Source organism: Lagopus muta, chromosome 1 (genome assembly GCF_023343835.1).
Source record: "Lagopus muta isolate bLagMut1 chromosome 1, bLagMut1 primary, whole genome shotgun sequence".
Lineage (NCBI taxonomy): Eukaryota > Metazoa > Chordata > Aves > Galliformes > Phasianidae > Lagopus > Lagopus muta.
The window spans coordinates 120,128,600-120,152,629 of NC_064433.1; the positions used below are offsets into that span (position 1 = coordinate 120,128,600).

Sequence of the window (24,030 nt, forward strand, 5' to 3'; positions counted from 1 at the left end):
TCAAATTGCAGCCTCATGCAGACTCTTCACAGATCGGAGAATGATCTAAGCAAATGTTTTCCTATATTTCTCAACTGATGAGAACTCTGAGCATTGCCCACTGGTGATGCAGATCTCAAAAAGCAAACTGATGCCTAATCATGGATGCACGTCTTTCTTCTTCAGCCTCCACAGTACACAGAAGTGAGTGAAGACAGGGACTGGATAAAATAAGAGAATAAGGTAAATCACTCAGTGTTATACAGAAGTGGGCATTTCACACAGCCAAGCAAATGGGATGCTTGGTTGGCTACCAGGAGTCTGCTGCAGATGGTGATATTCTGGGTCCACCTCACAGAGCTGAACATCCCCAATTGAATGAGCTTGTTACTCTGTCGCAGCAACTGCAACCTTATCTCAAACTAGCAGTCAGTGATAGTTTTTTTGTCTCCTGGCCTACAATATCATAGAAAGACATCTCCTGGACAGCTACCGGCCCCTCACCCAAATTCCCAAAGCCTCATGCGTGGACCTGTCTGCTGATGGTGCTGGAAATCTTAGCCTTGATGGGGCTGCAGCAGGACATCATAAAATCAGAGGAGCTCAAGAAATATTAAGATAACATTCTCAGACATAAGGTTTGATTTTGGGTGGTCTTGTGTGGAGCCAGGTGTTGGATTCGATCTCTGTGGATCCCATCCAACCCAGGATATTTCTGTGGTTGAAAGGGACCTCACAGCCCACCCAGCCCCAACCCCTGCCATGGGCAGGGCTGCCCCCCACCAGCTCAGCTGCCCAGGGCCCCATCCAACCTGGCCTTGAGTGCCTCCAGGGATGGGGCACCACAGCTTCTCTGGGCAGCTGTGCCAGTGCCTCTCTACTGAGAAGTTCATGCTAGCAAATTAAATGCCAAAAAATCAGAGAACACTGATCCCTGTATTCCCTCAGCTCCTGCATACTGCTGCTCATACAAAAGTGTACGTGAATGGTTGTTACAGTTAACAATATCTGTATACATCTTGAAAAACAAAAATTGTATCTCACCAAGCAAGTAAAATTCCAAATTAGATCATTTTAAAATGAAAATATGTGTATTAACAAAATGAAGCTTGGCTGAAAGAGAAACTTCAACTGTTTAGCACCAAGAGCAGCTTTCTTCCTGAGTAGCTAGTAGTTCTTTCAATCAGAGAGCTTCTTTCATTTCTAGGAAAGTTTTTGGCTCTCAGTAGATGGAGCTAGAGCCCTTCAATCTACCGGGGAGCAGCCAGTACTGGCATTCAGTGAGTAGTGTTATGATGTCACCTCACTGCTCAGCAAAAGAAAATTATGAACAACAAAGAAAGAAACAGTGCTAAATATCTGCATAGTTTGGATGGCATTTAAAGTTAGCATCTCCCATGTCCTTTCATACAGGTGAATCTGAAGAAATCTGAACAGTACAAGTGAACTACAAAATAATCACTTAGCCAAACCTTCAAATAAGTTAGGAGTAAAGAACCTCACAAATATTTAATCCATCCTACATTATATTCTAAAATCCTGTGAATGCTCCCACTGAACAATCCAAATAAACACTTGGAACAAAAACAACATAAAATCATAGCATCATAGAATCATCTTAGTTAGAAAAGACTACTACAATCCTCTGGCCTTACCACCAACCCATCCCTACCATGGCCACTAACTGTGTCCCTCAGTGCCACATTTATGCAGTTCTTGAAAACCTTCTTGAAAAATGGTTCTATTATGCTGTTCTAAGGGACAAGTTGTGGCTGCTGAAGTGAACACCTTTAGGAGATTGTTTCCATAGATGCTCTGGGGGCCCCACAAGCCTTTACTGTTCCCTGTGAACTTACGTCTGCTCTGTCCCTGTTCCTGTCCCTGCCTTGTCCCACAGGCTTCCCTCACCCACTGGTCATACTCCCCAGCTGTGCCTGGCCCCATCTCCTGCATGGGCTTCAGACCCATTTCACAGCACTGTTGCTGCCGTTGGACTCCAGACCCAACTCCACACCTTGCCTCATACCTGCATTGACACCCAAGAGCAGAGGATGACCTGGTCCAGAGAGGCTATCAGTCTCTGCCATACCTATTGGAAAGATCTTTGTTTTCAAAACAAACAAAACAACAACAACAACAACAAAACCTCCTACCCAATCCCAAACCCAAACCGAACAAAATCAAAACCTTATCCTCTTTTGATTGTAGAAGGTATAGCAGTCCCAGTTTTTTCCTCCTGTGGAAGTGCTGTATTATAAAAAGAATCATTGAGGTGCTGTTCTTGCTGCAGTTTTTTTCAGGGGAATGATGATTTTAGCACTGTTTCTGCAGATCCCAGTACTGCGGGTCTGACTCACAAAGAACCTCTGTTGATAACCACAGGAGTTGTATGTCAGAACTGGAGGGTCATGGAGGAATTTTGCTATGGCAATTATTTTCATATCAGTGTTGATGTCTAGGGTCAATTAGTGAAAAGTCACACTGAAAGTTTTATATATCTTACACACATTTTAAAAAACGTAGCATACCATGGCTATACATTTAATTTGCTATTAATACACTGTATTAAAATACTGTATGCACCAGCCTACAATAATGCATCATGGTGAGCAGCATCTCAGAGGTATCACGTAATGTGCATCGTAACTCAGACATAAGAAGTATGGACAGGAGGGCTGTCGAGTCTGATGCTAGAAGTACAATGGAATGATAGAATCATTATGTCTGGAAAAGACCACTAAGATAATCTTGACCAGCTGTAACAAGCGGCAGGTAACAAACTCATAGATTTGAAACATGCTCAAATTGAATGGCTCAGCTCTAACGCATAAAGGATGGGAACTCGTGCAGGAGAGTACAGCTCTGTGGTACAGATAAAAAGGACTGAAGATGAATTCTCGGTCTTTCAAACAAATAGATTACCCTCCCACTCTGTTTTAGACCTTGAAAAGGAAGCAATACAAAAACTGATGCCACTGTGTGAGTAAGGCCTACTCTACTAAAAATGCACCAGTTTAAAGGAATTTCTTAACAATTTGATTCAAGTCTTTTTTTTTTTTTTTTTTTTTTGTGGCAATCTTTTTCAGATAACTTCAACAAAGCTGTAACTACAGGTAAGTCCAAAATGCCTTTCTCTGGTTTACTGAATCAGTTAAGGCAGTCTAAATTTTGTAGTCACCTCACCTCAGCCAGATCTCCTCAAAGCTCTGGTTCCCAAAAGCAGATCACAAGAATCTTGCCAGATGCAACTGCACCTGAACTGCAGGTCCACCACACAAGAAATACTCAGCACACAAATACTTAGGCAAGGAGCTACATGCTAGTTTTATTCATAAAATACTTTTCCTAAGTGCAAAATACTTTATTTTATAAAAGTTAGCAAAAAGTGATACATTTCTAACAGAACCAAGAAAACTATTTCTACTTTTATTCAATTATTCTTCTCAATATGGAAGCTAGAGGTATGCACCACACCTACAGATTTCAGTGCCAGTCAGGTCATTCAATAAATACATCACTCTACTGTTCCAATCTATGAGTGACAGTGAAAAAGTTCCATATAGCTACTGAAAATATGTAAGCATTTTTGGCTCTTTTTCTCCGTTTTGGAACTAATAATCTCTACAAACAAAATTCTAAATAAATTCTAAAAAATCTCAAAGTTGTGTGGAAGAGCAAGCAAGGGCAGGAATAATCACTGCACATCTTTCAGAATTTAAGTTAACAACAACAGAACAAAAAGCCTACAGAACGGCAGTGTAACCAGACAGCAAAGCAAACTGTGTAGCCCTGTGGACCAGCAGCCACCGACCTGAATATTAAAAGCTATGACTGTGAGCTTGATAAAGTGTACCTTTACACTTCAAGGTACTGACTGCATGTGAACAGTACACAGCACATGTCCTAACAGTGTTAACTAGAGGTCCAAGCACTAGAAGATAATGGAAATTATTCTTTCTTAAGTCTGAAGCTGGGTCCAAATCCTCTAAATGTCTAGATGAAAGTTGCAGTGAATTTGCACCTTGTGAACATCAGACCTGATTAGATGTATGCCACTGTGCAGCTGACTATGCCCCCAAAGAAGTACTGTCATCAATTTTCATCATGATAAAACATAACCAAACCTTGGGCTGTTTGTTCTGAATGCTTTGGGGATTTTTTTTTGTTGTTGTTGTTATTGTTGTTGTTTGTTTTTATGTAGCATTGAATCAGAATGAAGCTAATTTGCTTCCTCACACACAATGAAATATTTTAGTTGACTATTAATCTTCGTTCACAGAGGTCCATCTTTTTCTCTCCACATTTCCACCTGCTTCTGTTTCCTTGATTGTAGATACATTCATAGAATGTCTTGGGTTGGAGGAGACCTCAAAGCTCACGCTGTCCCATCACCCTGCCATGGGCAGGGCTGCCCCCCACCAGCTCAGCTGCCCAGGGCCCATCCAACCTGGCTTTGAGTGCCTCCAGGGATGGGGCATCATATCTTCTCTAGGCAGCTGTGTCAGTGCCTCACTGCCCTCTGAGTAAAGAAATCCCTCCTAACATCGAACCTACATGTCCCTTCTTTTAGTTTAAAACCATTCCCCCTTGTCCTGTCAGTATTAGACAATGTAAAAAGTCAGTTTTCCTCCTGTTTTTAAGTTCCCTTCAAATTCTGTAAGGCCTCAGTGATATCTCCCTGGAATCTTCTCATCTCCAGGCTGAACAAGCCCAGTTCCCTCAACTTTCCTTGATAAGAGAGGTGCTCCAGCCATCTGGTCATTCTAAGGGCCCTCCTTTGGACCCACTCCAAAAACTCCACGTCTTTCTTATGCTGAGGGGCCTAGGCCTGGATGCAGTAGTCCATCCAGATGGGGCCTCATGAGGACAGAGCAGAGGGGGACAATCACTTCCCTCACCCTGCTGGTCAGTCCTCTTTTGATGAAGCCTAGGATACAGTTGTCCCTCTGGGCTACAAGCACACATTGCTGACTCATATCCAGCTTTTTGTCCGCTAGGACCTCCAAGTCCTCTGCAGAACTGCTCTCAATGAGTTCTATATCTGGGATTGCCCTGATCTCAGTGCTTTTGGCCTTGTTGAACCACACTAAGTTCATGTGGAACCACTGTTCAAGCCTGTCCAGGTCCCTCTGGATGGCTTCCCTTCCTACTGCTCAGCTTGGTGTCATGAGCAAACTTGCTGAGGGTACACTTGATCTCATTGTCAATGTCACTATGTCAACTAAGATGTTGAAGAGCATGATCTGCAATGCATCTTTTGTAATCAAATTAATTTTTCACCATCAATGAATTAGGAAAGGGAGGTTCTTTCAGGAGAGAACTTATCACCAATGCCACGGGAAACGGTGGAATTCATCTCCCAATAGCACAGGTACTCTTTCAACAAAGAGTTAGGCTTCCCAAATTTTCTGCTAACCTTGATCTCATGAAATATACTATTTTGTGCTGCTAATAATGTAGGATTTAGAGGAACCTGCTAAATAAAGCTGCTAAGATAGTTTCAGTCTGTGAGATTGATAGTGTCACTTCCACATGGCTTTACAGAAGAGGGACTCTCTGGGGAACTTTCGTTTGGATGCACTGCCAAGATTTGCTGTTGGATTTCAGCTGTAGCCTTTTTACAATCACATCTGAGATTGCTGACTGTGCTGTTCATGGCATCCACACATGCCTTCCAATCATATCCAGTTTCCTTCAGATCAAAGGATGGGTAATTCTCTTGAAGAAAGTCTAAAAATAAACATATCAGAGTAAATTATCAATTATTTATGCAAGTTACATTCTCTTTTGGATGTAATTCAATCAAAACAAGCGCATCCAAAACAGAACAGCTTAGGTACAGTATGAGCATTGAACAGCAGAATTAGAAAGCAAATATTTTTCCCCTCTGTTTGAGATACTTGACAGTGACAAAATGCATTAAAACAAATATGCAAAGAAAACAAGGAGCCATTTAATGGGCTAGATCCCTTCGAAGTGTTGAAGTTCTATTGCTAAAGCAGAAAGTCTCAGCCTCCATTTCAGAATGCTTTTGGCAAGACTACACCCTCCTTCAGAGGATCTCTGACAATTAAAGAATTTACAGGAATCCTCTTGTTTCTGGTAGACAGTACCAGAGCTGACTTTGCTCCATCATGTCAGGCACTGGAATTGCCTGCCCAGGGTGGTGGGGAGTTGTATCTCTGGCAAGAGGTGTCTGGATGAGGAGCTATGAGATATAGTTTAGAGGCTTGTGGTTGTAATGGTGATGGGAGAACAATTGGATTAGATGATACTGTAGGCCCTTTCCAAACTTATGATTCTATGATTCTATGATCCATTAGAAACATGGGGATGAAGGTAGATCATGAGGGTCTTTTCCAACCTAAAGTCACTAAACTAAAACACAGCAATTTAACACAACACAACTGTAGAGAAACAACAGTGACAGAAAAGCAGCAAGAATTTCTTCCATATCTATCTTGTTACAGTACTGTAAACAAATACTTGACTGAGGTAGCAAAGGAGTAAATAAGGTAAGACTGCAGCACCTTTCTGCCTTTCAACATGTAAAATGATTTGTTTTAAGATAAGATTTTGTTGGTTTTTTCTTTTAATTTATGATAAGAAGTTTTCTTCTTCAAGAACCGTGCTGTGAGTCTCTTCCAGAACTCTTAGTGCTGGGCTAGAGAAGAATATCTTGCAGAATGCAAAAAGCACCTGCTACAACTCCAGCCACAACATACCCACTCTGATTCTGGAACAGGATTTGCAAACAGAATAAATAATGCTGATTTCCTAAAGACAGCATGGATTCATGTGAGCTGAAGAAATGGCAGAACTGTCTATATTGCTACAATGAAGTATGAGGGCTGTTCTGAAAGTAACATCTCCGATTTTACCATATTAGGCTATGATGTCAGAGGCAGATGCTGACAGTATGGCAGAAGAGATTGAACCTGCCCACTGGCCAGTATCCCTTTACATGTTGTTGCCATGTGACAGATGGCAGTAAGAGGGGCAGTCTGACAAAATGATGTCTGATATGGAAGTGTGTATGAAGCACAGGTGTGTAATTGAACTCCTCCATGTGGAAAAAATGGCAGCACTCACTGACGTTCATTCATGCCTGATGAATGTTTATGGAGACCAACGAGTGGATGTGGGCACGGTGAGGAGAGGATGACAGTGGGTCACGAACACTGGTGCAGATTTTTACAACTGCAGCATGCAGGCTCTTCTTCGTCACTGGAGAAAATGCAGAGCTAATGGTGATGACTGAATAACTGTGCTTTGTAGCTGAGAATTTGCTCTATTAAACAGTGTTATTGTATTCTTAGTATCAGAGCAGACTGGCTTATTCTGCTGGCTTGTAGCTGGGAGCTCTTGGGCCATCAGACAGGACAGCGGACTAGAACTCATGTCCATTGAGGCATCTGGACTTACTTGGTCTAGAAAAGAAGGCACCATGGGCAAGTACTAGTGGTCTGCCAGTACCTAAAAGGATTTTATTAAGAAGACAGAGACTAACACTTAGCAACACTGAATTGAATGTGGGAGCATGATTGATAAATGGCTTAAATAGAAACAAGAGATGGAGACTGGACTTGAGAAGAAGCCAGAGTTCTTCAGAGCCTCCAGAATAAGCCGAAGTCTGTTCTCCTAAGCTACAAGCTGTGTACTTCTCAAACCTTTTCAATCTCCCCAGGATCTTGAGGTTTGCTATTTCATGCTCTCTATAAGAAATATCGCCACAGAATTTCACACCCCAACCTCGCTCGTAAAGAGCACCAGAACCTGATGTGCTTCACTTCTGCTTGGCCTATCCAGCACCTGTATCAACAAGTTGCCCCCATGTCTATCAGAATCCCCTACAACTGCTCCCATCTTCCAGCACGCTGCCCTTTCAGGCAGACGTTGAGATAGAATTCCCCCCTAAGAACCAGCTTTGTCTTTTGGAGACTTCCTTGAGGTGCCCGAATATGAATTCATCAACTTCCTCTCAACTGTTTCCCCTGCTTGCACTAATATTTCCCCCACTGTTATTGAGATTTTTGCTCTTACCTCTGAGAGCATTAATTCTGTTGCAGTCCAACGGACTCATACCACGTTCAATATTACCATAGACATTGCTTTTCACCAGCACATCTTCGGTGAACAGATGACGAATCAGGTAGCGAGCTGACAGCTCTGGCCGAGACTTCCCCTTTGCTACATAAAGGACTGAGACAGGCAGCTGCACATTGCGCCACGGACTTCCAAGGAGTTCTGGAAAGGGTGCAGGGAGAGAAGTATTTTACCTGCCCAATATTTACTGTCCTGCAAACCGGCTGTGTCATACTAAAACTAGAACAGAAAAAAATTCTCCCCTGAAACTACTGTACCGGATTGGAAAGACCACAGCAAAACTGTAACATCACAGCTAATTCTGAAATATAACAGACTGTAGACAGATGTCCAAGCAGGCAAAAAATGTGCCAGTTTTACAGTAGTGTAACAGCACTCGTGATACAATTTCAGCAGTGCTAGCGATGTAGTCTGCATTATTAATGACTGCTTTCTAAATTGTTTTCCTCTCGTGTGAAAAGAAGATGCTATTTCAATTACAGAAATAAATTTCCACTGTTACAATGGTGCTCAGATCCTCTAAGTGGAAACTGGAAACAGTGAATATTTTTGCAGCAATTTGAACTGACTTTGCTGCAAGCATTGATATCATACATAAAAATATTATTGGTATATATATATACACATGTAAAATGTAACTATATATATAAAGCAGGTATATATATTAAAAATTGTAGAGATATAATTCGGTAGTTTGTGGGGTCAAACTCACCTAACAAATCTTGGGTGCAGGTACAGATCTGCTAGAGCCCCACAACAAATCTAATCAAATAAATTATGTCCAAAGGCAATGAACCTCAGCTCATTTTTTCTTGAACTTCTCTACAGGTATCATACGCTACACATGGATATTCTTTTCCATCTGATGTGTATTATCCTTATTGTTTAAAAGAAAAGTATAAAGGTTTCCCTAAGACTTTTATTGTCCTAAATTTTGGTTTTACAGAATGATGTGTTTTTCTTCTGAAATTACAAAATCATTTTACAGATATTCTGAGCTAGCTCACTATATGAGAGGAAATACAAACTTAGTACTTAATAAATTATTACTTTCAGACAACAGTCCCAGTTTCCTCAATCATTCCTCATAATAAGACTTACACTCCAGGTCCTTCATTAACTTCATAGCCCTTCTTTGGACATGCTTCAGGATCTCCATGTCTTTCTTGTAGTGATAAGCCCAAAAACTACTGACAACCTCAAAAGTAAGCTAGGTGTTATTAGAGAGTCATAGAATGGCTTGTGTTGGGAGGACATTTAAGATCATGTAGTTCCAACCCCCCTGCATAGGCAGGGATGAGGTTACTCAAAACCCCATCTAGCCTGGCCTAGAATGTTTCCAGGGAGGTGGCATTCACAGTCTCACTGTGCAACCTCTTCCAATGTCTCACCAGTGTTTCTCCAGTGTTATACTATCTAACATCATAATAAGTTTCCACAGGTAAAAGGCTCATAGGCAGTCACTGAAATACTGATTTTTACATCAATGGGAAATATATTTAGAACAACACTGTCTGTAAAGTTAAATTCCTAAGTGGGATTGAATCTGAACAAGAATGTCAAAGACAACAAGAGGAGCTTCTAGATGCGCACATGTGACAAAAGGAAGACTAGGGAAAATGTGAATCCACTGCCAAATGAGACAGAAGAACTTGTTACACGGGGAAGGGAAAAGATGGAAACACAATCTTTGATCAATCATGGCAACCAGGAGAAGTGCCAAATGACCAGAGGAAAATAAATATCACTCCTATCTTCAGAAGGGGCAGGAAGAAGGACCCAGGGAACTACAGAGCCACACATCAGACCCTGGGAAAGGTGATGGAGCAGCTAATCCTGGAAGCCATTTCCAGGCACACGAAGAACAAGAAAATAACCAGGACATATCACCATGTTTTCACCATGCTTGGGCAACTAGACAAAATTCTGCCATGAAATGACCAGCCTAATGGTTGAGGGGAGATTATTGGCTGCTTGGTCTGTAGTACGGCCTTTGACACTGTTCCTCATAAGGTTGTCCTAAACAAGTTGTTGTTGGATGGGCAGATTGAAAATCAGCTAAACAATCAGGCCTAGAGGTAGTGATCTGTAGTTCAAAGTCTAATTGGAGACCAGTAAGTTTCAGTGTACTCCCAAACACTGATAGCAGGTCCATCCTGCTTAACATCCTCATTAACAGTGTGGATGATGGAGCAGAATGCATCTACAATAAGTTTGGAGGAATGGCTGATACACCAAAGGGTCATGCTGCCACCCAGAGGGACATGGAAAGACTGCAAAAACATGCTGACATTAACATCAAGTTCAACAGGGAGAAGCACAAAATCCTGTAACGGGAGGAACAGCTACAGGTACCAGTATAGTACAAGTTGAAAGCCACATAGCTGGAAAGCAGCTTTGTGGATAAACACTAAGAGGTCCAGGTGGACACCAAGTAGAAGCAAAAGCATGGCTGTTTTGTTGCAGAGAAGGTGAAGGGTATCTTGGGCTGCATTAGTAGGAGTGGTACCAGCAGGCTGAGGCCACACCTGGAGTACTGGACCATGAAAATGGTTAAGGAACTGGAGCATTTCTCCAGTGAGGAGAGGTCAAGGGAGATAGTATTCTGTCTGAAGAAGAGGCAGCTCAGGATGATTTTATCAGTGCATATAAATATTTGAAGGATGACTGCGAAGAGAGTTGAGACGGGCTTTTTTTCATTGGTGCCTAGAATAAGGACAAGAGGAAATGGGTACAAACTGGAACACAAGAGGTTCATTTTGAAATCAGGAAATATTTATTTATTGGACAGATGGCAGAGCATTAGCACTAGGATGTCCAGAGGGGTTCTGCAGTCCCCATCCCCATAGTGTTCTAATGTTTTCCAGTCAGTTTTATCTGGGTGGTCCTACTTGAGCAGGGAGAATGGACCAGATGAGCTCCAGAGGTCCCTTCCAACCTCAACCATTATGTGATTCTAGGAAGAGGATGAGTGTGGGAGCATACATAACTGGCATATTGATAAATCAACTCAGCCAGACCTTTCCGAACCTGGCAATGAAATCAATTGTATCCATGTTTTTAATTATCACAGAATAAAATGTGGACCTTTGGTTAACACATTTTCCTTAGATGATAAAAATTTACGTTGCCTTACTTAAGCAACTAGGTGCAAACTTTTAATAAGTATGAGGTCTCTGAAAGTAATACTTCCTATTTTATTATGTTCACCCAGGATGCCAGAGGTGGATGTTGGTGATATGACAGTAGAAGTTAAACCTTCTCATCAATATTCCGTTACACTTTGCTGCCATGTGACACATAGCAGCAGAGGGGCATTCAGACAAAATTTGCTTTATCACAGTGTTTTTGTGCTCTTTGTAGCTGTTGTTGTTTCCACAAATGGAAATAAATGGTAGGCATTAATTATGGAGCAACCTATGCATTGCTGTAAAGTCCTAAATTCTCAGACAAAAAGCCAGGTAAACTTAAGCAAAGTCCATCATTAATTCTGCAGCAGAGTGACACGTATTAAAGCTCCCTCATCCGTGTTTCCAGGTGTCACAGTTAGATCTAAACAGTCAAGATCTAATCTATATCTGTGACAGGAAGGTAGCAGATCCATGGGCCCAAACCCAGGAAAAGGTTGGGGATGGGGAAAGACAGGCCTAGATGAAAGAAAAACAGTGACAATGATCAGAGGAAAAAAAAAATTAGCTTACTAATGATAGTAGTGAAATATAACTCAATTGAGATTGAAGCCAATAAATCAAATAAATGAGAGAGAGAGAGAGAGAGAGTTTTCTGATACCAGGTCCTATGCTGACCTGCTGCTGTATTGACAGCCGGGGAGTAGAAAAGAGAGTGATCCCATGACCTCTCTGCTCTTTTATCTTTTCCCTCCCCCTGGAAGACAGAAAATAACAAAATGAAGTCTTCTGGGAGTGTCATGTCTTTTCCTGGGAGCTGTAGTTCATTCTTCTCTTCAGAAAACAGAGCTGCCACATTAACTCTTCAACTCCCACCGTGGCATGATGCTATGAATGTGAAATATTGATGCAAAAAATCATAAAATCATGACATTCTATTCCTTATTCCACATCACTACATCATGCTTAATATATACAAAGAAACAAACAACGTAAATATATATGTACACACATGAAATTACTGACTGCACTCCCACAACTTCAAATTCCCTTCTGGTACACATTGAACATCCTCATTTTTCTGCATTACCTACCAAGTGGACCAAGATCCTTGAGCAAAAACAGTTCCATGGAGACGTTTGCCCCAGTCCAAGGCTGGGAAAACCAAAACTGCTTTTCCCATTGTGTTCCTTACGTGTACTACAGGGACTTCATCTCCCTCTGCAGTATGTAGTGAGCTGGACTGGGGAGGACCATCTCAATTGATAGATGCATGAGTGTTAACCAACCAGCTGGCTTCTCCCAGATGTCTATCCCAATGCCTAAATGTTCCACAACCCCTTTTTTAACAGTCCACTGTATCACTCGATTTTACCAGAAGCTGGTGCATGACATGGAATATAAGAAACCCACTCAACACCATGATCTTTGGCCCAGGTGTTTACAAGAGAATTTTTGAGATGAGTCCCATTGTATGACTCAATTCTTTCCGGACTGCCATGTCAAAGTGGGACTTGTTTCTTGAGACCTAATATGGTGTTTTTTCAAGTGACCCAGTGGTTGCCTCCATTGTGGTAAGCACATATCACTTTGCCATGAACCTATGGTGCTAAGTGTAATCAACCTGCCCCATACTTTTGCCATCACCCTTCCCCCCCAGAGAGTTCTCATCCTCTTAGCTTGGTTAACTGCAGCACAAGCTTCACAGTCATGAATAACTTGTGAAACAGTGTCCACAGTTGAGTTCACCCCTCGGTCTCTAGCCCACATATATGTTGCATCTCTTCCTTTAAGGCCCAAAGTCTCATGGCCCCACCGAGCTAGAAATAATTCATCCTTGTACTGCAAGTCCAAATCTTTTTGACTTACTTCAATTCTGGCAGCTCGATCTATCTGCTGGTTATTTCGCTGTTCCTCAGTAGCCCTACTCTTAGGCATATGAACATCTACATGACGCACCTTTACAACCATATTCTTTATTTGAGCAGCAATGTCTTCCCACAGTTCAGCAGCCCAAATAGGTTTACTTTGCCAGTTGTTTTGTTCCTACTGCTGTAATCACCCCTCCCATAGGCATTTGGTACCATCCATGATCCAGTATAAAACATTGGCCACCTCTCCCATTCAGCAATATCTAAGGCCAGTTGGAAAACCTTTACTTCTGCAAATTGGCCTGATGCACTTTTTCCTTCAATGCCTCTGCAACTTGTAGTGCTCCATACAGCAGCTTTCCATCTTTGATGCTTCCCCATAGCATGACATGATCCATCAGTGAACAGGGTATAGTTCTTTGTGCTTTCTAGTAGTTCACTGTACGGTGGGGCCTCTTTAGCACATCATACCTCTTCTTCCAGTGATGCTTCAAACTTCTTACCATCAGGCATGTCCATAATTACCTCCAGGATTCATGGATGACAGAGGTTTCCCATCTGAGATCATTGTGTAATTAATGAAGTCCACTCTTTTGACTCCATGTATGCTCAATTCCAGAATCCAAGGGTTTGGCCTGGGGTTGGTCCTGAGATCCTTTGCCACATACTTCAGGTGGGACCTCTCTCTCCAGCTGCAGTGTGGTTGTTTTTGGTGGTTCTGTAGATGGCCCCTCACCTGGGTCTTCCTCCACACAGACTTTTATACCGATTTAAATAAACCTATGGGGAAAAAAAATCCAGACATTTATTTCTCTGTTTCTAACTGTGCACACAGATACTGCAGAAATGTCACTTTGCAAACTGAAAGAAGTGGTTTCATGTTTGAAAGGCATTGCATGAACTCCTTTTACATGAGGATCAATAGTGCCACCACCTGGACAATGCTGATGTTTCTTTTTTACTGGACAGATGCAGATCCCATCCATTATACACTATGGTTTTTGTGTCTCTTCTCCCCCAAACTTTATAACTTTATAGTAAGGAAGCCCACTATTTAACATTATACGCTCAAACTCTAAAATTTAAGAAATTAATTTCTGTATGTTGAAACAAACAAACCTGCCTCAAGATAAAAATATACCTAATTGGTCTTTGAACAGAACTGACCATGAGAATCAACCCCTACTCACCATGATGATCCAACTCTATTATCTTAAACTGCACAAATACATTTTTACTTCAAAATACCAGCATCTACGTGAAAAATCAGAAGTCGCTTTCCTGTGTAGACAAGTTTCTATACAAAGTACAGCATCCAGCACAAGGTTTTACCCTTGCTAGGAGATACAGCACAAATATCATAATCAAACAAACACAAAAAATGGGAGGACAAAAGATGTTTCCAGTAACACTGAAGGGGCTGCTCTCTGGCTACACCTACCACATTCTGTCCCACTGGAGAAGGGGCAAGTCGCTTTCTTTTATTACACAAAGACACAAAATCCATTTTTTCAGGGATGTGGCCATTTCCTCTCTGTGTACTTGCAGAATGGTTCATTTGTGATTTCACTTGTTCAGCCAGGACCAATAAGCCTTCACTTCCTAGAAAAGAGGAGAAGAAGCAAAGAACATCAGTGGCTTTTTCCCTTTGAAACATGCATTCTATTATGAAAGCATGCATAGTCACTTCAACAACAACAAACAAAAAAAACCCTAACCATCACTTTCAACTGATTGCTTATTTGAAATGTTTAATCCTCAGCTATTCCTTCCCCACACTTACAGGGTCTCCCCTCCCTATTTCTGCCACTGCCTCAGTCTTCATGGGTGGAGAAGGACTTGGGTGGTACTGGTGGACAAGAAGCTGGACATGAGCCAGCAGTGTGTGTCTGCAGCTCAGGAGGCCAACTCTTTTCTGGGCTGCATTAAAAAAGAGGTGGCCAGCAGGGGAGGGAGGTGATTTTGCCCCTCTGCTCAGCTCTTGTGAGGCCCCATCTGGAGTACTGTGTCCAGACCAGGGCCCCTAGCACAAGAAGGATGTGGAATTCCTGGAGTGGCTCCAGTGGAGGGCACTAAGTTGATCAGAGGGCTGAAGCACCTCTTGTATGAGGAAAGGTTGAGGGAACTGGGCTTATTTAGCTTGAAGAAGAGAAAGCTCCAGGGAGACCTCATTGCAGCCTTCCAGTACTTGAACGGAGCATATCAACAGGAAGGGGGACACCTGTTTATGAGGGTTGATAGGACAAGAGGGAATGGTTTTAAACTAGGACAGGGGAGGTTTAGGTTAGCTATTAGGAGGAAGTTTTACACTCGGAGGGTGGCAACACACTGGAACAGGTTGCCCAAGGAGGCTGTGGATGCCCCATCCCTGGAGGCATTCAGCACCAGGCTGGATGTGGCTCTGGGCAGCCTGGTCTGGTGGTTGGCAACCCTGCACATAGCAGGGGGTTGAAACTGGATGATCACTGTGGTCCTTTTTAACCCAGGCCATTCTGTGATTCTATGATTCTATAAAGCACAGTGTGTAACTGAATTCCTCAGTACTGAAAAACGGCATTTAATTCATCAGCACTTGCTGACCATTGATGGATACCAACCTGTGGATGTGCGCACAGTCAGGCGGTGAGTGGTGCATTTCGGCTGTGGTGACAGCAGCAGTGGTCACCTCTGCAGGTACAGATTGTTACGAGCACAGTATGCTGGCTCTTGCTCGTTGCTGGTGAAAATGCATGTGATGGTAGTGACTATGTTGAAAAATACTGTTTTGTAGCTGAAAATTTGCTCAATCAAATGGTGTTATTGTGGTTTTGTATCTGTTGTAGTTTCTATGGAAATAAATAGGAGGCATTACTTCTGGAGTGATCTCTATCATGCAGCTAATAGCTTTTCTGTGAGAAAACGTAAGATTTACATATGTATAAGAGAACTGTTTATAGAGAACTATTTATTTCCTCATAAGTATTCTGAGAGAACCTGAAGGATTAGTCAACACTTCTTTTGTTTCTTTTTAATCTTAGTAGGATTTAAAAGCTTTTCTCTCTTTGACATTTTGTCAGCGGTGAGATATAAATCTCACAGTGACAGGAGGGTGACAGGTCAGGACCATCTCATGGGTCCTACAGCCAGGAAAGATGGTCAAGGAAAGAAAGGAGGAAAAAAAACCCAGCGGCAATGTTCCGAGAATGAAAAAAAAACACCTTAGTTTACTAATTACAGTAGTAAAATACATGTTAATTGGGATTGAAGCTAATAGATCTATTAAATGAGAGTTTCAATACCAATTCTCTAATGCTGTGTTGACTGCCAAGGAGCCAAAAGGAGATCTCCCGTGACCTTCCTGCTCTTTCACCTTTTCCCTCCCTTCAGAAGACAGAAAATAACAGAAATGAAGTCTTCAGTAGTGCTGGGTCTTTTCCTGGCCGCTGGAAGCTACGGTTTATTTTCTTCTGAAAATGGAGCTGCCACATTAATGCTTCAACTCCCACCATGACATGATGCTATGAATGTGGAGTACCGACACAAAAACTATAAAACCATGACACACTGATAGCAAGGAAGAAGACAAGTATCTACAAGCTCCATCTTGAATCACATCAGTGCGGTACATCCAGTTTCTTATGCAACTGATTCTTCATCAGAACATCAGACTTTGCTGCTGCTTTTCAGTTGTCATGGTTTTACAATTTTTGCATCAGTGTTCCACATTCATAGCATCATGGAATTATTAATTAGTTAATGCAGCAGCTCTATTTGCAGAAGAGAAGAATGAACTACAACTGCCAAAAGACATGACACTCCCAGAAGATTTTGTTTTATTATTTCTGTCTTCCAGGGGGAAGAAAAAAAAAGATAAAAGAGCTGTGAGGTTACGCGATCTCTGTTTGCTCTCTGGCTGTTATATCAGCATAAGGTATTAGAAACTCTGTCCCCCCTCTCATTTATTTGATTTATTAGCTTCAATTTCAATTAACTTGTATTTCGCTACTATAGTTAGTAAACTGAGGTGTTGTTTGGCTTTTTTTGTCCCTCAGCTTATTGCTGCTGGTTATTTCCCTTCTCCCTTTCTCGCCCCTCGGGGTGTGGACTAGTGTGGTCCAGTTGCCCTCCTGTCACATGATTACATCTCATGTTGACATTTTTTGGTGCAATGCCCAGGAAACTGAACTGAAGTTTTTAACCAACTGCTAATGACAGAGAGATTAATTAGAGAGCCGTAGCACTTTGTTAGAGAGCTGTAACCTTCACAGAGGGATTAGAAAGATTTGTTGTAGTAGGTCTCGCTGGGCATTTCACCAACTCTGGACACTGCAGAGTTTTTGTTGTTGTTGGCACTGTGTCAACCAGCACAGAGGCAGAGATGGTATACTCCGTTTTTAGAAGGTGATCTAAGATTATCCATAAAATTGTCTATCAGACCATCTTCCTGAGAACTTACCTTTTTTTTTTTTTTTTTTTTCATCCAAGCAGCAATTATGTGCTACAGAGGTAAAGGTATATTCAAGCATTTATGGAGTATGCTTAGGTGGTACTTGAACGTTAATAATTCAATAGAACGTGTGATGCCTGAGCTGTCTGGGCCTTCTGCAAATTCATGGTATATCCAAAAATTGATGGTTGCCTTGATTGTGTTTCTTAGAATCACGGGCATTGGTATTAGTTCTTTTGTTCATAGAATCTGGAGAAAGTCTTCCCCATTCCTAGAGCCAGAAAGCGCCAAGTGGTACCAGGGACCCCTGGTGTCATGGAATTTCACTCTTGAACACCAGTGGAGCCTCGAGAATCTAAGCAAGTATTTAAGTCTGGGATGTTGTGGCTTTAGGTAGATCTTAGGAGGCATGAATTACTTGGGACTTGGTTTGTGCTTACCAAGCTTTATATAACACTAAGCTGAGATGCAAGCCAAAAGGGAAGTGTCTGAGTTGAGCTAAAGAGCACCAAAACTGCACAACCTGATCAAACGCAGGTGGCACCAGTATCTCTGTCAGCTCCCCTTGTGGAAGGACAGAAATGGAAATGAGTGTCATTGCAGTTAGAATGGAAAGTCGAAGAAGCAGTGGAGGACACAGAGGAACACCCAGGTGAGAGGCTCTCCACGAAACCACCAGTGTTGAGAAAGAGAACAGAAAAATCCAAAAGACAAGGAGGGGAGAGCGAGGAGGAGGTCACTGTTACCACTGTTCATCAACCTCTGACAATTACTGAAATACAAGCTTCAGGAAAGGAGTCTGCATGGTGCTTGCATGGGCGCTTTGTCACCTGGTTACTTCAGTGCTGGGACACTGGGGCCAATAGCCAGTTTCTAGATGGTAACAAAGCTTGCCAACTAGGAAGCGTTGCTGAAGACTCAGCTGCTGACAGAGGCATTAGTAGATGTCTGGATGGAGTTAACCACCCTCTGGGAACAAGTGTTATTAACTGTAAAGGAAGATCATCCCTTCAAAGATGATCTGGAGTCCGAGATGAAAAAATGGACTACTATTGAAAAGATTATTCAGTATTTGGGGGAAATAGCTGTGGTGTAGATGTTATATGACCCCATGAATGTTCCTAACAATCCACATCAAGACTGGGATCCTGAAAGACTTAGGAGCATGTCAAGTATATGGTGGAAACTCACAAGAACAGCACCAGAAAAGTACACTGGTACACTAGCAGCAATGTTTGAAAGACATAAGGAAAAACAAAGACCCCTAGCATTTGATCATTACACCTCAGAACTTTGAACAAAGTTACCTCCGTCTCACTTACATTTCAGCCATCTCAAAAGTAACAGAAAGACTAGATAAAATGAATAAGGACTGTGAACTGAAAGAACTGTTTCAGCTAATTAATAGTGATGAACTGGTGGAGGTATCAGAATCACCTGATAAAGATCAGGATGATCAAAACCATCTACTGAAGGAGCTGACCAAACTGATTAAAGGTAATGAACCCTGCTCCCCACCTGTGTCATCATCATCTCAGCTATTAAAGGCAGACATCTTTCTGCTCAAGGTAAACCTGTTTGGGCAGCTGAACTGTGGAAAGACATTGCTGCCCAAATAAAAAATATGGTTATAAAGGTGCATCATATAGATGCTTATGTGTCCAAGAGTCGGGCTACTGAAGAACCACAAAATAACCAAGAGGTAGATAGAATGCCAAAATTGAGATGACTCAAATAGACTTGGACTGGCAATACAAGGGTAAACTACTTCTAGCTCAGTGGGCCCATGAGACCTCGGGCCATCAAGGAAGAGATGCAACATATACGTGGGCTAGAGATTTAGGGGTGGACTTAACTATGGATGCTATTGCACAGGTTAATCATGACTATGAAATTTGTGCCACAATTAAACAAGTCAAGAGGATGAAACCTCTCTGGGGGGAAGGGTAATAGCAAAAATATAAATATGAGGAAGCATGGCAGGTTGATTATATCACCTTGCAATGATGATAAGCATTACGTATTTATCAAGGTGGAAGCAACAACTGGGTGCCTTGAAACATATTCTGTACTCCGTGCTACCACCCAAAACACTGTGTATTTGGTCTCAAGAACAAGTGAGATGGTGACATGGCACTCCAGAAAGAATTGAGTCAGATCATTTCAAAAATTCTCTTGAAAATACTTGGGCCAAAGATCATGGCATCGAGTGCATGTATCACATCCCCTATCATGCAACAGCTTCTGGTAAAACTGAATGATGCAATGGGTTGTAAAAGCCATGTTGAAAACAATGGGTGGTGGAACATTTAAGCACTATAAGAAGCATTTGGCAGAAACCACCTGGTTGGCCAATACTTAAGGATTTATCAATGGAGATAGTCCTACCCAACCCAGCTCCTTACAAACAGTAGAGGGAGATATGGTCCCTGTAGTATGTGTAGTGCCATATTTATGCAGTGCTTGAAAACATTCTTCTTGAAAAAAAGCCTCTATTCATACTTTTCTAAGGGACAAGTTGTGGCTGCTGAAGTGAACACCTTTAGGAGATTGTTTCCATAGATGCTCTGGGGGCCCCACAAGCCTTTACTGTTCCCTGTGAACTTACGTCTGCTCTGTCCCTGTTCCTGTCCCTGCCTTGTCCCACAGGCTTCCCTCACCCACTGGTCATACTCTCCAGCTGTGCCTGGCCCCATCTCCTGCATGGGCTTCAGACCCATTTCACAGCACTGTTGCTGCCGTTGGACTCCAGACCCAACTCCACACCTTGCCTCATACCTGCATTGACACCCAAGAGCAGAGGATGACCTGGTCCAGAGAGGCTATCAGTCTCTGCCATACCTATTGGAAAGATCTTTGTTTTCAAAACAAACAAAAAAGGACAGAAGATGAATTATTGGTGTTTCAGGTGAACAGATTACCCTCCTCCTCTGTTTTAGTCCTTAAAAAGGGAGCAATACAGAAACGGATGTGAATAAGGCCACTGTGTGTATAAGGCCTACTCTACTAAAAATGCACCAGTTTAAAGGAATTTCTTAACAATTTGATTCAAGTCTTTTTTTTTTTTTTTTTTTGTGGCAATCTTTTTCAGATACCTGTAGTTACAGCTTTGTTGAAGTTAAGTCCAAAACGCCTTTCTTTGGTTTACTGAATCAGTTAAGGCAGTCTAAATTTTGTAGTCACCTCACCTCAGCCAGATCTCCTCAAAGCTCTGGTTCCCAAAAGCAGATCACAAGAATCTTGCCAGATGCAACTGCACCTGAACTGCACGTCCACCACACAAGAAATACTCAGCACACAAATACTTAGGCAAGGAGCTACATGCTAGTTTTATTCATAAAATACTTTTCCTAAGTGCAAAATACTTTATTTTATAAAAGTTAGCAAAAAGTGATACATTTCTAACAGAACCAAGAAAACTATTTCTACTTTCATTCAATTATTCTTCTCAATATGGAAGCTAGAGGTATGCACCACACCTACAGATTTCAGTGCCAGTCAGGTCATTCAATAAATACATCACTCTACTGTTCCAATCTATGAGTGACAGTGAAAAGGTTTCATATAGTTAATGAAAAAATATAAGCATTTTTGGCTTTTTTTCCACCTCAGTTTTGGAACTATTAAGATCTATACACAAAATAAAGTTCTTTGCATTTGCAAATAACAATATATAGAACAGTAACAGATGAATGTCAGAAGTAACCCAGAAGAATAAATGTTCTTGTGTTACCATCCAACACCAGTACATTGTCTTTATTTGAAAAAATACATATATATCAACTTAGCCTATTTCTTAAATCCTACAGAAGATGTCAGCAAGGAGCTTGTTAGGGAAACTTAGTAATTTTCTATTTGATAAGGCCACTGCATATTCTAACTTACAATAAGAAAACTGATTATATGCTGTGTATAATAAACTGCCTTTTTGTTACGAATAGAAGTCAAAGCATGTACCAGTATCCTTGCCAACTTTTTCCTATAGCTATAAACAGAAAGAAACAAAAAAGCACAGCACCAAACCATGGAACCTTTGCCTCGAAGGGGATGGATTTAGTTAAATCTTTTTCTGTCATATATGCAGCCTTAAGCCAAAGTTGCTTCAACCTTTAGAAATGAATCTGGTTCCTTGTGCCAGCTTTATGAGGAGCTATTTTCTATGAACAAGTTGAATGCTTGAGGCTAAGCTCAGAGATAATACAACTGGAAAGGCAAACACATGTACCAGTTAGCCAGTACTGGAAAGGAAAGCAACAGGAATTATATAGGATTTCTGAGACAAAGTTTTGGTAGCAGCGTGACTGCAGGTGTGACTTTTGTGAAAGGACAGGAGATGCCTCATGTCTGACATGGCCAGTTCCAATCATCTCCAAAAGGGAACCATCAGTGGCCAGTGCTAAGTCTGTGATAACATATTTAAGAAAGAGTGAGGAATCTTGTGTTGCTGTCATGAGAAAGGAGTTAGAAAATGTGAGAAGCAGCCCTGCAGACACCAATGTCAGTGCAGGAGGATGGCAGGTGCTCCAGGTGTGGAGCATAAGTTCCCTGTAATCCCTGGAGAGGCCCATGGTGGAGCAGCTGGATATGGACTGATGGAGGCTACAGCCTATGGGGGGCCCACTCTGGAGCAGTCCATGAAGGACAGCATAACTATGCAAGGGACCCTAAGTTGAAGCAGGAGCAGAGAGTGACCATTAAGGAGAGGAAGAGACAAAGTGTTAGGGACTGATCAGAGCCCCCATTTCTCTGTGCCACTCAAGGAGAGGTGGGAGAATCAAGACTTAGGTTAAAACTAGGAAAAGGGGATAAGAGGGAAGGAGAAATATGGTTTTGGTTTTGTCTTCATTTGTCACTATTCTACTCTTGTTTTTAATCAGCAATAAATAATGCATCTTCACCAATCAAGTCTCCTTGTCTACGATGGTTATTGTTGAGTGATCTCCACATCTGTATCTTGACTATTCATTTTATTTTCTCTCCCAGTCCTGTTAAGTATGGGGAGTGAAACAGCAGCTTGGAGATTACCTGGCAGCCATCTTAGGTTAAACTACCACATATGAAATTTAATATATATGAAGCCATTTATTTCTATATGTTTTTTTCAGGTTCCCATATCCTAATAATTTTAAAAAAGAGATTTTATTTTTTCAGTCCACTAATAAATCTCAGCACTCTGTGGAAGAGCAAGCAATGGCAGGAATAATCATTGCACATCTTTCACAATTTAAGTTAACAACAACAGGACAAAAAGCCTTCAGAACAGCAGTGTAGCCAGACAGCAAAGCAAACTGTGTAGCCCTGTGGACCAGCAGCCACAGATCTGAATATTAAAAGCTATGACTGTGAGCTTGATAAAGTGTACCACAGATGTTGGTCATCTCTGACTGCATATGAACAGTATGCAGCACATGTCCTTACAGTGTTAACTAGAGGTCCAAGCACTAGAAGATAATGGAAATTATTCTTTCTTAAATCTGAACCAGGATCCAAATCCTCTAAATGTCTAGATGAAAGTTGCAGTGAATTTGCAACTTCTGGACATCAGACTGATTAGACATATGCCACTGTGCAGCTGACTATGCCACCAAAGAAGTACTGTCACCAGTTTTCATCATGATGAAACATAAACCTTGGGCTGTTTGTTCTGGATATTTTTTTCTTGCTCCTGTAGCACTAAATCAGAATTAAGCTAATTAACCTCCTCACACACAGTGAAATAGTTTCACTGACTTTTAATCGTCCTTCATGGAGGTCCTTTTTTTCCTCTCTGCATTTCTACCTGCTTCTGCTACCTTGATCATAGGTATATTCTTAGAATGCCTCAGGTTGGAGGACACCTTAAAGGATTCCAGCTGTAGCCTTTTTGTGGTCATGTCTGAGACTGCGGATTGTACTGTTTATGGCAGCCACACACGCCTTCCAATCATATCCAGTTTCCTTCAGATCAAAGGATGGGTAATTCTCTTGAAGAAAGTCTAAAAATAAACATATCAGAGTAAATTATCAATTATTTATGCAAGTTACATCCTCGTGTTGGACGTAATCCAACCAAAACAAGAGCATCCAAAACAGAACAGCTTAGGTCCAGTATGAGCACTGAACAGCAGAATTAGAGAGCAAATATTTTTCCTCTCTGTTTGAGATACTTGACAGTGACAAAAAAGGTCTAAGCATTAAAACAAAATATGCAAAGAAAACAAGGAGCCATTTACATGGGCTTGATCCCTTAGAAATGTTGATGTTCTTTTGCTAAAGCAGAAAGTCTCAGCCTCCATTTCAGAATGCTTTTGGCAAGACTACACCCTCCTTCAGAGGATCTCGGACAACTAAAGAATTTACAGGAATCCTCTTGTTTCTGGTAGACAGTACCAGAGCTGACTTTGCTCCATTCTTTAGAAACATGGGGATGAAGGTAGATCATGAGGGTCTTTTCCAACCTAAAGTCACTAAACCAAAAGACAGTAATTTAACACAACAACTGTAGAGAAACAACAGTGACAGAAATGCAGCAAGAATTTCT

General features: G+C 41.6%; 1 protein-coding gene across 3 annotated transcripts in view; it reads right to left on the reverse strand.

Moving 5' to 3' along the window:
• Window positions 1–24,030, reverse strand: part of LOC125688601 (uncharacterized) — a 209,733-nt gene that overhangs the window by 164,872 nt on the left and 20,831 nt on the right. The window contains exon 11 of one of the 3 annotated variants that reach the window (XR_007374805.1): window positions 23,209–23,485. Coding sequence is in view for 2 of the 3 variants with exons in the window: in XM_048934788.1 (XP_048790745.1) it covers window positions 23,349–23,485 (137 nt within the window). In the remaining variant the exon portion in view is untranslated. Of the gene's footprint in view, window positions 1–8,247; window positions 8,305–20,822; window positions 23,486–24,030 lie in introns of those variants that run through there. The other 2 variants (XM_048934802.1, XM_048934788.1) reach the window with 2 other exon arrangements.